Genomic DNA, 17,532 nt, shown 5'->3' with positions numbered 1-17,532 from the left:
TTAACAGAATAATGAAGGAAAGGGGCTATTTATATTCATTTGAATATTAAAATATGCAAAAGTCTGGGAGGAGTCAGTGTGGGGCTGTAGGCACGTTCACTTGGGTTAAACTTCGTGTTCGTTGGGATTTATAAAGGAGAAGTGCGTGGAAGTTTTATGTATCTGGATTTTTTTGTGTGCGTGCACATTTACACTTTTTTTCATACGCCATATTTTAGTCTGAATTCTATGCTCGGCATTAAACGTGAGGCCCGAAGTTGGGTAAAAGTCGTAAACATCAAAAAATCTCTAAATGTATCGTTACCAAGCACCTTTAATGTGTACTGTTATTGGCCATCCTCCACCTTGTCGATTTTGCCTGTTTTTTCTAAACTTATACACATCCTCATCCCTAGGATTCTGTGAGGTTCCTGATGCTACTATAACATCTTTGTAACACTACATTAAAGGGTAGCCACATAATGTATTGACTATATCATTTGACAGTGACAGCTCAATCAAATCCAGCTCTGATTGAGAACTTACCTAAATGCCCAGGTGACTCATGTATAAACGGTGTGTACGCACACAAATGTTGTGTATGAATGTTTCCACGCTCAAATCGCAATGTATAAAACCTAAACTTGGCGAAAAGCCACATACATTTTCACGCTAGCTCAAACTGTGGCGTACAAAAGTTCTCTGTTTGGTTTTGCAAACTGGCGGCACCTAGCATCAAAACAGTGCTACTGTTCCAGTGTTGTTTTCTCTTTCTTTTTTAGGTCCACATCCCAGACGTGGCTTTATAAATACACTGAAATTAACCGCATACTGTTTATTAGTTTAATGCATCTGATTGTAATTAACCTGTAACAACATAATGGTCCACAGAATGGTCAAACTATTCTAAATACTACAGCTGCTTTAGCGTTATTACTCTCACTGTACCTTTTTCTTATTCTTCTTTCAGCTGCTCCCATTAGTGGTTGCCACAGCGGATCATCTTTTTCCATATTACTCTCACTGCACCACTTGGAGTATATATATATCACTATATCTGATTGGGGAATCACAGCTCTACAGCAGCTGACTGGAAAGAGAATTATTGGTATACAGCATCTAGCATATGCTGCCTCAGCCATGCTGTCTACTGAACTGCTCTCATACATCAAATGATTCAGAGCCTTTCATCGCGGTTCAGAAACAGTTTCATCCCAAGAAATATAAACACACTCAATCAGTCAATCAAGTGCTCTTTGTGGAACGCTTTGTACTTATAAGTACAATTACCTCACTGTAAACTTGCGACACAGTTATATTTTTGCACAACCTGAGCCACTTTATAATGCGCATATTTACATATAATGACGATATCATTTTAAAGATGAAATGCAGGAAAATAGGTTTACTATATTATACAGATAAAACTTTAACTTATTTTAAATAATCTATATTGTTAATAATTAAACATGTGAGGACACGGTGCCGCAGCACTAGCAAGGAGCTGGCGATCCGTTCACATACTGTTCCTGCCTCCTTTTGTAATCTTGCTGGGACTGATGCAACAAGGGAAGGATAGATGGATGGGATAATTAAACATGTACTACGAAGATATTTCAATGTTCCTTAAAAGTTCTGAAGAATCGGAGTTCTAAGCTTACAGATGGCTTAAAGTCTATTACAGAGCTGATTGTGTGGCGATTGGTTACTTGGAGAAAGGAAAGGAAGGACAGGAATTGGAGTTTTATACGTTTGAAAGAGATAGTACTGCTGCAATAAATTATTTCATCAAAGGTCGTGCAGCAAGCATCATGTGTGAGGCAGCCTCTGGGCAGGGCGCCAGCTCGTCACTATCACTGTGCCACCGTGTTCCCATGTTTAATAATATGCTTTAACTCCTATCACCATGAAAATGATATTAACACTAGAATTACCAAAGCCTACGAGAAAACTCAGAAATCCGGCCCACCTTAAATCCGTTCACACCTCTCCATCAGTGTCTTTTGTCATGTAAATGTGCCGAATAAGACAAGCAGCAAGCAGCCTGCTATTCCATCTCCAACCGTTGCAGAACGTGCACAAAGTTCTCCCAGCTCATACCTTGTTTGATTATCTGGGAGTGAAGTGCTGGAGTTTTAGTGTGGAAATAATACATTATTATTTGAAACACATGCATTTCATGTGTGTTCCGTTTCTACAGTAATCTATGTAAACACTTTGTTAAAACAGAAACTTTTTAATATTTTAGTAATAAATGTTACAAAATGTAGGCATAAACTATAGAATGTGTGAAGCCCGAAGTCCAAAGATCAAATAAACACTTTCAGAAAAGGTTCAAGGACAATACAACAGCTTCCATGGCGTAGCAGTAAGATTTGCTGACTTATAACCAAGAGTCCCCGGTCCAATCCCCGCTGCCTCCTGTATTTGCCGTTTTCAGTAGTGAGCTGGTCTTATTAATATTATACAGTACACACAAACATTTGGTTTGCGTCTATAACAGACCATGAACATTTATAGTACTGTACTTATAAAAGTTACCCTTTTTTTTCACTTTTATTCTCTCAATCACGATCACGATATATACTACCGCCCTAGGGATCTGACACTTTTAGTTTTTACTTGAAACTGGGAATAACTGTAGATGTGAGTAGTGTTTTGAGGCAATGGAGCTGGACATTCTCTGATCTGTAGGGATAAAAGCTGACACAAATGCTGGTGAATCTGCCTTCTTGGTATCTCACAGTCACTTGAATTATTTATATTCAGTTTTATATTCAGTGTTCCTGCTCACACAGAATTATTTTGCACCTTATGGTTTATAATGTCAAAAAAAAACAGAGACGTAGGTATATATGATACTTCGAATTATTCATCTTATGACCTTTAATGAGGTCAGTTCGACACTATTATGCAATCATCAAATTCAAATATTAACAGTTCACACACACGCAAGCGTCGTCCTTACTACATTTACGGCATGTGTACCTGTTGCAATGCGCACACATCCCTCTGTGCTGTGGTTTCTATTACACACCTGAAACAAAGAGACAATATATGTGACATTTTGAGGAAATCATTGTATGACCTGAATAGTACCAATCAGGAAACATCATCACACTAATGCAATATTATTTGAAAACAAACAGCGTCAGATCGGGTGTGAATTTATGCTGGCACTGTTACTTAGAGTCAGATCAGGAGAGGTGAGGGTGGCTGTTAGAGCGTGATCGTGACTGAGAGAATAAAATTGAAAAAAGCTAACTTTTACAAGTACCATAAATTTATACCCAATATCCAATATAACAGCGACAGCATAAATTCACACCTGATCTGATGCTGTTCGTTTTCAAATAATATTGCATTAGTGCGATGATGCTTTCTGATTGGTACTATTCAGGTCATAAAATGATTTCTTCAAAATGTCACATATATTATCTTTCTTTATTTCTCCGGTGCTATGTTGATATCAAGGACCAGAAGGCGTGAGCTTATTCAGTGCGAGCAGGAGCACACAGGTGTGTAATAGGAACCACAGCATAGAGAGAAGTGTGTACATTGCAACAGGTACACGTCGTAAATGTAGGAAAGATGGTCCTTGGGTATGTGGGAACTGTTAACATTTGAATCTGTTGATTGCATTTAGCACCGAACTGACCTCTCTGTACTATTCTTTGCTGTGCATGTCCTGGAGTACAAAAGAAACACCCCCCCATGCACCTAAAAGTGGGGACTGGCATGATCGGGGGAAAAAAAAAAATGCGGTCACTGATTACAACAGCAAGATGGTATGCGAATGAATATGAAGAATATGAATAATGTTGCATTCATGCCACACTGTTTTCCAAAATGTACTATACAGGTCATAAAATGAATAATTCCAAATATCATATATACCTATGTCTCTATTTTTTTTGTCAGTGCGGCTTTCACATCATGGACCATAAAGTGCATACTAATTCAGCATGAGCAGAAACACTCAATAAAACTGAATATAAATAATTCAAGTGACAGTGAGATACCAAGAAGGCAGATTCACCAGCGTTTGTGTGTCAGCTTTTATCCCTCCAGATCAGAGAATGTCCAGTTCCATTGCCTCAAAACACCACTCACATCTAAAATTATTCCCAGTTTCAAATAAAAACTAACAGCGTCAGATCCCTGGGGGGGGGTGCGGTATAGTATGTATCATGATCGTGACTGAGAGAATAAAAGTGAAAAAAAAAACGCTAAACAAAAAAAAAAAAAACTTTTACAAGTACTATAAATGTGCACTGGCTTATACAGACGCAAACCAAATATATGTGCTTATTGTATTATATTAACAATAAGAGCAGCTCACTACTTAAAATGGTAAAGATACAAGGCAGTCAGGATCAAACCAGGGGACTCTTGATTACAAATCAGCAACTCTTACCGCTGTGCCACAGAAACTGTTGTATCATCCTTGAACTTTTGAAAGTGTTTATTTGATCTTTGGACTTCAGGCTTCACACATTATATAATTTATGCCTACATTTTGTCATTTATTACTAAAATAATAAAAATGTTCCTGTTTAAATAATATGTTTACACTGATTATCGTGGAAACGGAACACACATGAAATGCATGTGTTCCAAATAACGATGTGTATTAGTTCCACTCTAAAACTAGTTTTAAACAATTTAATAATTCCAAACTCATTCCATCTTTCCTCATACCTCGCAGAAGAGTCTAGTCACTCTTCTCTGTTCTCACTTTCTTCAGTGCTGCCACTATGCAATATTGAGAGCAAACTTCACACTGCATTCCAAATGAACGCTTAGGAGTGAATTATATAGCTTAAGTACAACCTCCGTTCACTTGTACTCCACACACTGGGATATACAACCTAACATTAGGAGTGTGTGATATGTATTATCTGCGAAAATATCTTAATTGTTGTTTTAATGATGTGCGAACTAGAATTATAGAAAATGTCACTCGCTTTGCAAAAAATAAAAATCCTTGAGAGTCCATGCATTCACTGTCTCATGTAACCCAATAGGATAGACTACTGCACTTGTACAAAGTGATCGCATAGATGGAGAAGGTCCTTGCTACAGGTTGCAGGATTGGGTGGAGATGGAGCTCAGGAAAGCGAGGTGCAGAGCTCAGATATCGGCGTGCACAGGATTGGTTAGGATTTCAGACCCACCCATATAGCGTTATCTACATTTGCATAGTTAGATGTGGGCAGCTCGGAGCTTGTTGCTCCATCCCATCCTGTTTGCCGCTGCACGGAGATTTACTTGATCTGCAAAACCATTTCTTCATTTTCCTGCTGAAATGATCGGTTTATAAAATGTTGCATAAGCTCCAAAATACTGTGATAGATTTTAGAACAAATTTCTTTCTGCTGTCTTTTGTTTAACACTTAAGTGTTAACCTGGTTCAAAGCCCACAAACTGTAATGATGTAACCACATGTGAACAGTTCATTTAAACAAAAAACACTACAATAATGATGACAGGATTAAACCCATTACAGCAGCAGCTCCAACAGAACTCATGGCTATGGCGACAAAGGAAGACAGCTGTAACCAAGGCCCCTTAACAGCTTCAGTGCACTCTATGGCTACAGAAGTTTGAGCAGGTTATGATACAAGGGAGAGAGCAAAAAAGAAAAAAAAGTCTTTAGGCAGCTATTTTAAAAAAACACAGGAATTCAAAGAAGATGACTCTCTGCACACTGCTGTTGAAAATGAGATCAAGAACTTCTTGATGATACCTGAGGTGGACAGTGATATAAATCCACCTGAGTGGTGGAAAACACAAGAAGTACATTTCCCCAAATTGGGAAAACTTGCAAAAAAATACCTGTGCATCCTTCCCGCAAGCAGTCCTGCTGAGATGGCTATCAGCACCAGAGTAAATATTGTAACATGTAAAATGTAAAGTTCCCTTAGTAGAATTTTTGAATTTTTATTTTTTCTGATACCATTGTGCAATATTATTCATAACCTGAAGTTAATAATTTGTTTAAAAATGTTACAAGTTTGGGTTTTTTCTATCTTCGTGCAATATGTGACAGAACTTGTTTACAACTGCTATAGTTTTTTCTTGTGCAGTATTTGACAGAACTTTGGATTTTCACACTATAGTACAGAATTTTAAGATTTTTGTTCTTGCTGTGTAGCTCACTTATGATTAGTATTCTAATCCCTTTGAATTCATATCTTGTTTACATTATGTTGTCTGTTTAAAATACTCTCATTATAATAGTTTTGTTGGTCCTAGAGCAATTGTATTGTGTAAATCCTGTAGTCCACTTTGAAATGGTTTGCTCATACTTCACTGTTTAATCTCAGTAATACATTGAATGGCGATTTTAACGTTTTTGTGGTATTTCACATCAGTTTTAAATAAGTAAATAAGACCTGTTTTCCTTAACTATTTTTTCCATTAATCTCATTACTAAGCTACAATTAATATCCTATTAACAAGACAAAGCTATATCAATAAGACTTTTACAAACACGTTTTTAAAGGATGCAACATATTGTCTAATTATCATTACAGTCAAAGTCCCAGAAAATATTGAGATATAATGTTTTGACAATATTGCACACCCTACCTAACATCCTGTTTGCTTTCCTAATCACCTCTGTCTGCATGTGGACAACAACAGACCACTCAGTTCAGCTAGTTCATTCTCATTGTTAAAAATCTGCCATTTTTTATTCAAATCAAGTATTTTACTTCCTACATGTAATACTTTTCATTTATTTGCATTACATTTCACCTGACAGAAATCTATCCAGGCCTGTATTTTGTCCAAGATTATCTGTAATGGTTCAGTTTATTCTACATTATCTACCTTTTCCTCTAAATTTAGTAAAATCTGCAAACTTCATCATCTTTTTATTTTTATTCTTATTAAGATTATTTATGCATATTAAAAGAACGGCCACTCCAGCCCTAATCCTTGAGAGACCCTACTTTTAACAGTACTTGATTTTAAAAAAAGTTCTTTGTACCAATAACCCTTTGGTTCTAGGATTTGTGCCCAATTCCTGTTAATAGGCATACAATAATTTATGGTTCACACAGTGATCCTGTCAGTCAATTTGTCCTTTCTTATGCAATCCACAATTGTAATGCAGTCATTCATGTAAAAATGCTGCAATTCATGTACAATCATGTACAGCAGTGGTTATAACATACAATCCTGTGGTGTACCCATACTGAGGGGATTACAGCTGATGTCTTTGAGCATCACCACCAACTGCATCCAGCCAGAAATAAAATGAAATAGGCAAATATCTAAAAGTGATCAATACCCAAACTATATGTACAAGGCAGTCAAAAAGAGTGAGAAAGAAATGTAAGCTAAATGTAGTGCTATAGTCAATAAATAGGATTGTGATATAATTGCTAGGTCATCTAGATGCTGACAAATATCTTCAAATCTCAGGGATACTGTGACCTCCACTGAGCTGTCTGCCTTGTACAGAAGCTGTTATAGACTGAATTGCACAGTAGACAGGAAGTTTCCCATCAGATACTTTCATTATGACTGATGTCAAGGATATAGCTCTGTATATTTTATATTTCTAGACATTCTGTATTTGCATACAAAACTGCAGGAGAAAAATACTGGCCAATATAACAAGTCAATTTACACTCATTACTGTACTGTATTTTACAACTGCTATATTGGAAAAATTTTACACATACTTAGAAAAATTCTAAGAAAAAATTTAAATACTTACAGCACTCAATGGGATTAGATGCTGTCTGCAGTGAGATGATATTCCCTCCAGCCTGTGGGATGTGAACACGAAAAACCAAACGCACTCGAGTATTCTTTCTTCCAATGTCTGTTTCACCTTTTCTTAATTCAATGTCAGCATTCCTAAGCTTTAGTATCCCTGCACAATCAATTCTGCAAAAAATATGAAAGAAGAAATGAAGAGTAATTAAGAATGGTTACTGCATAAATACTTCATTTATGGCTGTTAAAAGTGAAAAAAACATACATAATCAATAAAACTGGATAAGGTAAGAAACATCATTTGGCTGCTAAGCCTTAATTTAATGTATGTCAGTTGCATATTATCAGATAGCAACTAGAGAGACTACTTAAAAGATAGATTACTTGCATGTAATCTTGGTGTAAATTTTGTTTTAAGTGTTCAAAAATGTCTTTCCTTCGCATTATAGGTATTGCCCTGTGTCCAATTTATACCACAATTTATTTTTTCTCCATTTGCACAACCAAAACCAATACCAATTAAAGCAGGGTATTTTAATAGGTACAAATACATTTGTCATAATTAAGCAGGACTTAGCTGCAATGTGAACATTTTTATGTGAACAGAAGCACAAATCTTAGCACATTGCTGTTGTTTCAAGCAAGGAGGGTACAGTAACCAAGAATTAATATAGAACTGGTTACTTTGGTGTACTTAGCATTTTAGAAGTGACAGAGGTTTTAATACATTTGCGTGTCTTTTGATCTTTTACTGTATCACATGTATGTCGTATGGACTTTATAAAATTAACCACTTATCACATTATTCAAAACAATACTGAACAATTATATAGTCTTATTTTTGGAAAAGTACTTTATAGCTTTTAGCTCAAAGTGTTCTATTTGTTGTTATTATTATTTACTTTTGTCCCATAATATCGCTTACATTACATAAATTCAAGTTCTTTTATTTCTGATCAGTATAATTGTTTTTACAGCTAACTGCTTATTTATATTTAAAGGAATTCTTCACTCAAAAATGACAACAGTAATCCCTCCTCGATCGCGGGGGTTGCGTTCCAGACCCCCCCGCGATAGGTGAAAATCCTCGAAGTAGAAACCATATGTTTGTATGGTTATTTTTATATATTTTAAGCCCTTATAAACTCTCCCACACTGTTAACATTATTAGAGCCCTCTAGACATGAAATAACACCCTTTATTCAAACGTTTAAACTGTGCTCCATTACAAGACAGAGATGACAGTTCTTTCTCACAATTAAAAGAAAGCAAACATATCTTATCTTTAAAGGAGCGCCGTCAGGAGCAGAAAATGTCAGAGAGAGAGAGCTTGCAAAGAAAAGCAAACAATCAAAAAATCAATACATGCTTTTAAGTATTCAGAAGCACCGCGATAAAGCGGCATTTTGTAGAAAAGCGTCTGTGTCCTCTGTGCAAACAGCCCCTCTGCTCACATCCCCTCCGTCAGGCAGAGAGAGTGAGAAAGATAGAAGCAAACAAGCGCCACGCGGGAAGCATATCTTATAGCATTGAGGAGTTTTAGTTAATATGTAATACATGCTCTGATTGGGTAGCTTTTAAGCTAGTCGCCAATAGCATCCCTTGTATGAAATCAACTGGGCAATCAAACTGAGGAAGCATGTAACCTAAATTAAAAGACCCATTGTCCACAGAAAGCGGCGAACCAGCGAAAAATCCATGATATATATTTAGATATGCTTACATTTAAAATCCGCGATAGAGTGAAACCGCGAAAGTCAAAGCGATATAGCGAGGGATTACTGTATTTGCTTATTCTATGTAGTTTGTAGTGATGGCCAAGAAAAATAGCTAATCTCATATTTTCACGCAGAATGGAGAAAAAAAACTAATATAACAGAAACCTATGGTGACCAATGTTGGACAACAGAAACTAATATGAAAATGTTACTTGTGTTGCATGGTCCACATCTGAAGTCATTCTTTCATAGGCTCACAGCATCCCAAATACATTTTTACTAAAATTTTATGCAATAATACATGCTTTCATTAGCTAAAATTTGAATTGTAGACCTGACTCCCGTGACTGTCATTACATTTATATTTATACTAGCAAAATACCCACGCTACTGCAGCAGCGAAGTACTGCCTTAAAATTTTTATTAAGAACAAAATTAAACCTTTTTAAACTGAGGGAAAATATACCAATAATTATTTGTTAAGGATCTCTTTGTATACCACATTGTGAGTTCGGCCCTCCGGTTGTAATATGACCAAGCTGTGCGCTAAGCTTACTCTTGAGCATGCAACGTACAGTTGGCCATGTGAATAGTAATCTTGTTTCAAATCTCATAGCTTGGATTGCTGCTGTCATAATCCGTTTGAGTTTCATGGTTTGTTTCAATTACGTCAGTATTTGTAGGACTTGTGTTGAAGAGACATTCGGCATCTGTCAAGCGTTGTAAGTATACAACTGGTTTCATCGATAACTTCACATCCAGCTTTTGAGAGTTTAAACATTCATAAACATCAAAGTGTCCATTACTGAAATCGTCACCTGTCAATCTAAGATGTTTAAGAGGCATTGGCGGTTGTCAAAAGGTGTAAAATATTTGGCCATTTCGGTACACTTGAAAGCGACAACCAAACAATTCACCGGCAGCCATCAACTCACATGCAGATGCATAGGTGAAGGGCTTAAGCATTTCACTCTTCTAGTGCTCCTGTGTAGAATAATTATCTCCTGTACCGTCATCAGTCCACACCTTGGACCTGTCCAAGTCATTCAATACATAAGACACAATGTTCCTACGGATATCAAGAGTGAGCCTGATATGGCCATGCAATATGTAACAAAGAGAATGGAAAAGGTAGGTGCCATCTCCGGGCATGGAAACCACTCGGTAAGTGACAGTTCTTTGATCGATGGTGATCACCTCGATAAACATGTTAATGGGGGTACGGTTGGAATGATAAAGGAAATGAGTACCTGAACAATGTAATAGTAAGTCTAAAAGACTTACACAATAACTATAATCGTAATAAATGAACAATAAAACAGCGGAGAAGCCGTGGATTAAATAAAAAGGTTGTAGTTATCAGCAGGGAGGCGTGAATCCGTGGCGAAGCAAGGAAGGGAATGTAGAGACTGGGCGACAGACGGCCTTATATAGGCAGGCAGCCAACAACGTGGGAGGCGTTGGGATGGGGGACCCAACACCGCCTCACACGGTGACCGAGCTGCAGGCTATGGACGTATATATGTACGTAAGTAGGATTCAGTTAGCGTTGGGAACCCGTACCAAATTTCTTGAAGATGGGCCCATAAATAACAAAGACCGTTGGAAAGTTCAATATGGCGGCCAACAGTGGCATCATACCACCAAAATAAGTACCAAATTTCAGCCTTCTACCTACACGGGAAGTTGGAAAATTAGAGAAATAGACTCACCTGCCGACTGGGAATCAAAAAGTTGCGAGATCGATCCTGCACCTCTCCGTTTTGAGAAGTAAACTGCTCTTAGTCTTACTATTTTAGAATAAAAACATACATTTGATTTCAGTCTGTAACAGCCAGTGTAATTTATGATAATTGTAAAGGTTAGCTTTGTTTTTTTTTATAGTCAGTTTTATTATCTCGGCCGCGTTCACAAGCCCAAATACACCCCACCCCCGCATCTGATACTGCTGTTTTCACATAGACGCGCTGTAACAGAGGTAAAATCAGCTCCCTTCTACATCGGAGCAAGAATGCACATACCATTGCTTGCATACTAAAGTGTCAGCAGGCACTTTTCGTGGCATTACACACAGTTTTGCGCATGCCCTCTGCACACTAATTGTGACTTTAGGAAGTAAGTAAATAAATAAAAGTAAATCGTGTCATAAAATGAATTCTTCAAAACATCACCTATATTTGCCTCTTTCTTTTTTTAAAATGTGCGTTGATCACCGCCAGCATGTTGTAGCATACAGCATCTGGCTACCTGCATGTTCTTGCGTGCACTGAATAAGAGACAAATATATAGTCTGACTGAGAGAATCAGACTGAAAAAAAGCAAACATTTAGAAATGCCATACTTTTACAGCTGATCGAACGCTGTTTGTTTTTAAATAATATTGCATTTGTGCGATGATGTTTTCACATATATAGTAATCCCTCCTCGATCGCGGGGGTTGCGTTCCAGAACCCCCTGCGATAGATGAAAATCCGCGAAGTAGAAACCATATGTTTCTATGGTTATTTTTATATATTTTAAGCCCTTATAAACTTTCCCACACTGTTAACATTATTAGAGCCCCCTAGACATGAAATAACACCCATTAGTCAAAAGTTTAAACTGCTCCATGACAAGACAGAGATGACATTTCTTTCTCACAATTAAAAGAATGCAAACATATCTTCCCCTTCAAAGAAGTAAACATCAGGGGCAGAGAATGTCAGAGCGAGAGAGAGAGAGAGTGCACAAGAGTAAAGCAAACAATCAAAAAATCAATATGTGCTTTTGTGCTTTTAAGTATGCTGAAGCACCACGATAAAGAGGCATTTTGTAGAGGAGCATCAGTATCCTCTAGGCAAACAGCCTCTGTGCAAACAGCTCCTCTGCTCACACCCCCTCCGTCAGGCAGAGAGTGAGAGAGACAGAAAAAAGCAAACAATCAAGCACCGTGCGGGAAGCACATCGTATATCATTGAGGAGTTTTATTTAATATGTAATACATGCTCTGATTGGGTATCTTCTAAGCCATCCGCCAATAGCGTCCCTTGTATGAAATCAACTGGGCAAACAAACTGAGAAAGCATGTACCATAAATTAAAAGACACATTGTCCGCAAAAATCCACGAACCAGCGAAAAATCCGTGATATATATTTAGATATGCTTACATTTAAAATCCGCGATGGAGTGAAGCCGCGAAAGTCGAAGCGCGATATAGTGAGGTACTGTATTGTCTCTTTCTTTCAGGTGTGTAATAGAAACCACAGCATAGAGAGAAATGCAGTATTATTTGAAAACGAACAGCGTTATTTATTTGGCACGGACATGCTCAAAAAATACATGTGTAATGCCACAAAAAGTACATGCAGACATGTCCGTGCCAAATAAATAACATTCAACGTTTTGAAGAAATCATTTTATGACACGATTTACCTTTATTTATTTACTTACTTCCTAAAGCCTAAAGTCACAAGTAGTGTGCAGAGGGCATGCTCAAAACTGTGTGTAATGCCACGAAAAGTGTCTGCTGACACTTTAGTATGCAAGCAATGGTATGTGCATTCTTGCTCCGATGTAGAAGGGAGCTGAGTTTACCTCTTTTATAGCGCGTCTATGTGAAAACAGCAGTATCAGATGCGGGGGTGGGGTGTGTTTAGGCTCGTGAATGCAGACAAGATAATAAAACTGACTAAAAAAAACCAAAGCTAACCTTTACAAGTATCATAAATTACACCGGCTGTTACAGACTGAAATCAAATGCATGTTTTTATTCTAAAATAGTAAGACTAAGAGCAGTTTACTTCTCAAAACAGAGTGGTGCAGGATCAAACTCACAATCTTTTGATTCCCAGTCGGCAGCTGAATCTATTGCACCACGGAGGAAGTCATAATAAACAATTGTCAAAGTCGCATGTTAAGGCAGCTTTTTGTTTCTGCAGTTATATTTTTGAATAAAAGCGTAATTGCTGTGTTAGACTTGTAGCTTTTGTGAAAGTATTTGTGTGATACTTCAGGCTTCATACATTATATAGTTTATGCCTACATTTTGTCATCTACTAGTAGAATATAAAAAACGTTTCTGTTTTAACAATGTGTTTACACAGATTACTGTAGAAACGGAACAGACATGAAATGCGTGTGTTCCAAACAACAATCTATTATTTCCACTCTAAAACTCCACTTCACTCCAAGAAAATCAATCAAGGCATGATCTGGGAGAAGTTTGTGCACGTTCTAAGTCCGTGGGGGGATGGAATAGCCGGCTGCTTTGCAACCTGATTTTTATCAGAACATTTAGATGGTAAATGGCCTGTATTTGATATAGCGCCTACTAGAGTTCAAGAACCCCCCTAGGCGCTTTACAACACAAACAGTCATTCACCCATTCACACACACATTCACACGCTGGTGATGATAAGCTACTTTGTAGCCACAGCTGCCCTGGGGCACACTGACAGAGGCGAGGCTGCCGAACACTGGCGCCACCAATCCTTCTGACCACCACCAGCAGGCAAGGTAGGTTAAGTGTCTTGTCCAAGGACACAACAGCTGCATTCTCATGCCGGGAGCCAGGATTGAACCTGCGACCCTCCGATTGCTGGACAACCCGCTCTACCGACTGAGCTACTGCTGCCCTGATGACAAAAGACGCTGGTGGAGAGCTGTGAATGATTTTAAGAAGCGATTTAAGGTGGGATGGATTTACGAGTTTTTTCATAGGCTCTGGTAATTCTAGTGTTAACTTTTATAAGTAAGCTGTAAGGAATGAACATGCCAAATTTCAGCCTTCTACCTACACGGGAAGTTGGAGAATTAGTGACAATCTTCAATATGGCGGCCGACAGTGGCATCATACCACTGAAATAAGTGCGTATATCGGTTATGGTTAGCGCAGGGAAGCCACCTACCAAATTTCATGAAGATGGGGCCATAAATAAGAAAGTTCAACATGGTAAATGTTGTCAACTGTTATGACCGTTACGCGTAGAATTTTGAAATGAAACCTGCTCAACTTTTGTAAATAAGCTGTAAGAAATGAGCCTGCCAAATTTCAGCCTTCTACCTACACGGGAAGTTGGAGAATTAGTGACGTTGGAAAGTTCAATATGGCGGCTGACAGTGGTGTCATACCACCGAAATAAGTACGTACATTGGTTTCGGTTAGCACAGGGAGGCCACCTACCAAATTTCGTGAAGATGGGGCCATGAATAAGAAAGATCAACATAGCGGACGTTATTGACCGTTATGACCGTTACGTGTAGAATTTCGAAATGAGACCTGCTCAACTTTTGTAAGTAAACTGCAAGGAATGAGCCTGCCAAATTTCAGCCTTCTACAGTACCTACACGAGAAGTTGGAGAATTAGTGACGTTGGAAAGTTCAATATGGCGGCCGACAGTGGCATCATACCACCAAAATATGTACGTACATCGGTTTTGGTTAGCGCAGGGAAGCCACCTACCAAATTTCGTGAAGATGGGGTCAGCCTTCTACCTACACGGGAAGTTAGAAAATTAGTGACATTGGAAAGTTCAATATTGTAAGTAACCTGTAAGGAATGAGCCTGACAAATTTCAGCCTTCTACCTACACGGGAAGTTGGAGAATTAGTGATGAGTGAGTGAGTGAGTCAGTGAGGGCTTTGCCTTTTATTAGTATAGATTCACAACTGGAGTACCAAGTGGCACAATGGCGCAGTGGTAGCGCTGCTGCCTCGCAATAAGGAGTTTCGGGTTTGCTTCCTGGGTCCTCCCTGCGTGGAATTTGCATTTTCTTCCTGTGTCTGAGTGGGTTTCCTCAGGGTGCTCCGGTTTCCTCCCACAGTCCAAAGACATGCAGGGTAGATGCATTGGCGATCCTAAATTGTCCTGTGTGTGTGTGCCCTGCAGTGGGCTGGCGCTCTGCCTGGGGATTGTTCTTGCCTTGCGACCTGTGTTGGGTAGGTTTGGTTCCAGCAGACCCCTGTGACCCTCTGTTAGGATATAGCGGGTTGGATAATAACTGACTGACTGGAGTACCTCAGGTTTATCTAGCGGCTGCTCTGAAACTGCACAAGTGAATTGACCTTCTGTTTGCTTAAGCATTTAGGAAATTGACAAGTCTTTACAAATTCTCTTCGTGATAATGTTTTCACTCTTTAACTTTTTATCTTTCATTGCATAGGTCTTTCAGTGAACCCTGTCACTGTCTATATCATGGGAAACACAATTTTAGCCAATGCATTACATTTTACTGGGCTGGACTTGTGACCAATGAATAAGGTGATAATATGGTGTTCAATTAAAATGCTTGGGCATTTTCTCAAGGATGTTTCGATATTGTTTGCTTTTGTCCAACATTGGTGATCATAAGCATCTCTTCTATTAGAAACTTTTGTTTGATCTCTGTTCTGCATGAAAATTCTTCTTCTTTCGGCTGCTCCCGTTAGGGGTCGCCACAGCGGATAATCTTCTTCCATATCTTCTGTTTTGCATGAAAATATGAGATTAAAATTGTTCTTGTCCATCACTACAAGTTGCATTGGGGTAATTAACATCTTCAAAAATATCAGCTTTTAGTGAAGTATTTCTTTACTTTGTCAGCATGATTTTGTCTTGTTTTCTGCCTTGCAAAAGATCTTGAAATTTGAAACCATCAGCACTTACTGCTGCCAGCAGCACACTGCACGGAAGTTAAAAATTGTGTTGGACAAACTTAAGAAAACACAATTTATTGCACAGTACCCTTTTGTTCAGTGGAAGCTGTAATAGGCTGATCACTGAACTGAAAAAGGCAATGCTAAGGGCAGCTTTTTCAATAAATATTACAGGTAAATGTCTCACATTAGTAACAAAAATGCAATGATAATGTTCTAAAAGATTGAAAACACACTGATCATTTCATTTGTGGTTGTTTTTTTGTAAACTATTACATTTTATTACCACCTTTGGAATAACTAATAAACTGAAAACTTCACAATGTTGTCTAGAAATGGCAAGGTTCAAGTAAAGTTTATTGACACAATCCAATACAAAGTTTCTGCAATATTTTTTCTGCACTTAATGTCTTGTATAAATGCTGTCCATTTTTAAAATTTTGTCTAAAAACCTCACACAACTAGTTTATGCTAGATGCAAATGAGGGTGACTTCAATTTTGCTATGCTAGGAGTGATATCCCAACTCAAAAGAACAAACCAATGCCAAACACTAACAAAAATAATTCATCCTTTACATTATCTCACTTATTTGTTCAACGTCTTTGTACTGCATTATTCAGTGCACTGTCCAGGAACTGCATATTATCATTTTTTGGTCTAGAAATAAACATGAGTAATGACAGGAAATGTAAAAAAATGTTTCTTCGCACTTTGAAAAGGAAAAGAGTACATTAGTTACAGGCAGTTGTTTTTGTGCACTTATTCCTTATTTTTTGGTTAGAACAGTTTCATTTTCATTATTATTGTTCATAGTTCTAAAAAAAAAAATTTAAGACAGAGAAGTATGAATATTGTGATGAATATGTTTACCATGAAAATGTCCAAAAATACAAGGCAATGATTTTTATCTCGGAATACCAAAAATATTGTGGTAAATTTCACCATTATCAACATATAAGGCCTATGGATTGATTTGTCAGTATTAACTGCAAAATGTGAACTAACACATGATTGAACACTAATTCACTGAGAGCACACACACAAACACGCACATTCAACTTATGCAGAAGCCATCTAACCAACTGAAAATGAGAGAAAAACAAAGTGATCAGAGAAAAACCAGAAAGATAAATGGAAAATCCTTATTATAGTAAAGAAAAAACCTCAACTGCCTGTCTGACAGATCAGAAACAATTTTCTGGAGGCAGATGTGTATGTGTCAGAGACTACTATCCAAAAATGACTTTATTAACAGAAAAACAGAGGCCACACTGCAAGATGCAGACCACTAGTTAGCCACAAAAACAGGATGGCCAGATTATAGTTTGAAAAAATTAACTGAAAACATCTGCAGAATTCTGGGAAAAGGTCTTGTGAACAGGTGAGACCAAGATGAACCTGGATCAAAGTGATGCCAAGAGCAAAGTGTGGAGATAAAAAGGAAAAAAATCTAAAGCATTACCTTATCTGTTAAACATGATGGTG

General features: G+C 37.8%; 1 protein-coding gene across 3 annotated transcripts in view; it reads right to left on the bottom strand.

Moving 5' to 3' along the window:
- nfatc2a (nuclear factor of activated T cells 2a) overlaps nucleotides 1–17,532 on the bottom strand; it is a 332,314-nt gene that overhangs the window by 162,400 nt on the left and 152,382 nt on the right. For all 3 annotated transcript variants that reach the window (XM_039734460.1, XM_039734458.1, XM_039734459.1), the window contains exon 5: nucleotides 7,712–7,884. In XM_039734460.1, the coding sequence (XP_039590394.1) occupies nucleotides 7,712–7,884 (173 nt within the window). The remainder of the gene's footprint in view (nucleotides 1–7,711; nucleotides 7,885–17,532) is intronic.

This window comes from Polypterus senegalus, chromosome 14 (assembly GCF_016835505.1).
Source record: "Polypterus senegalus isolate Bchr_013 chromosome 14, ASM1683550v1, whole genome shotgun sequence".
In the NCBI taxonomy this organism is placed as follows: Eukaryota; Metazoa; Chordata; class Cladistia; order Polypteriformes; family Polypteridae; genus Polypterus; species Polypterus senegalus.
The sequence above is the reverse complement of the archived record's forward strand: the minus strand, read 5'-3'. Positions and strand labels throughout refer to the sequence as shown.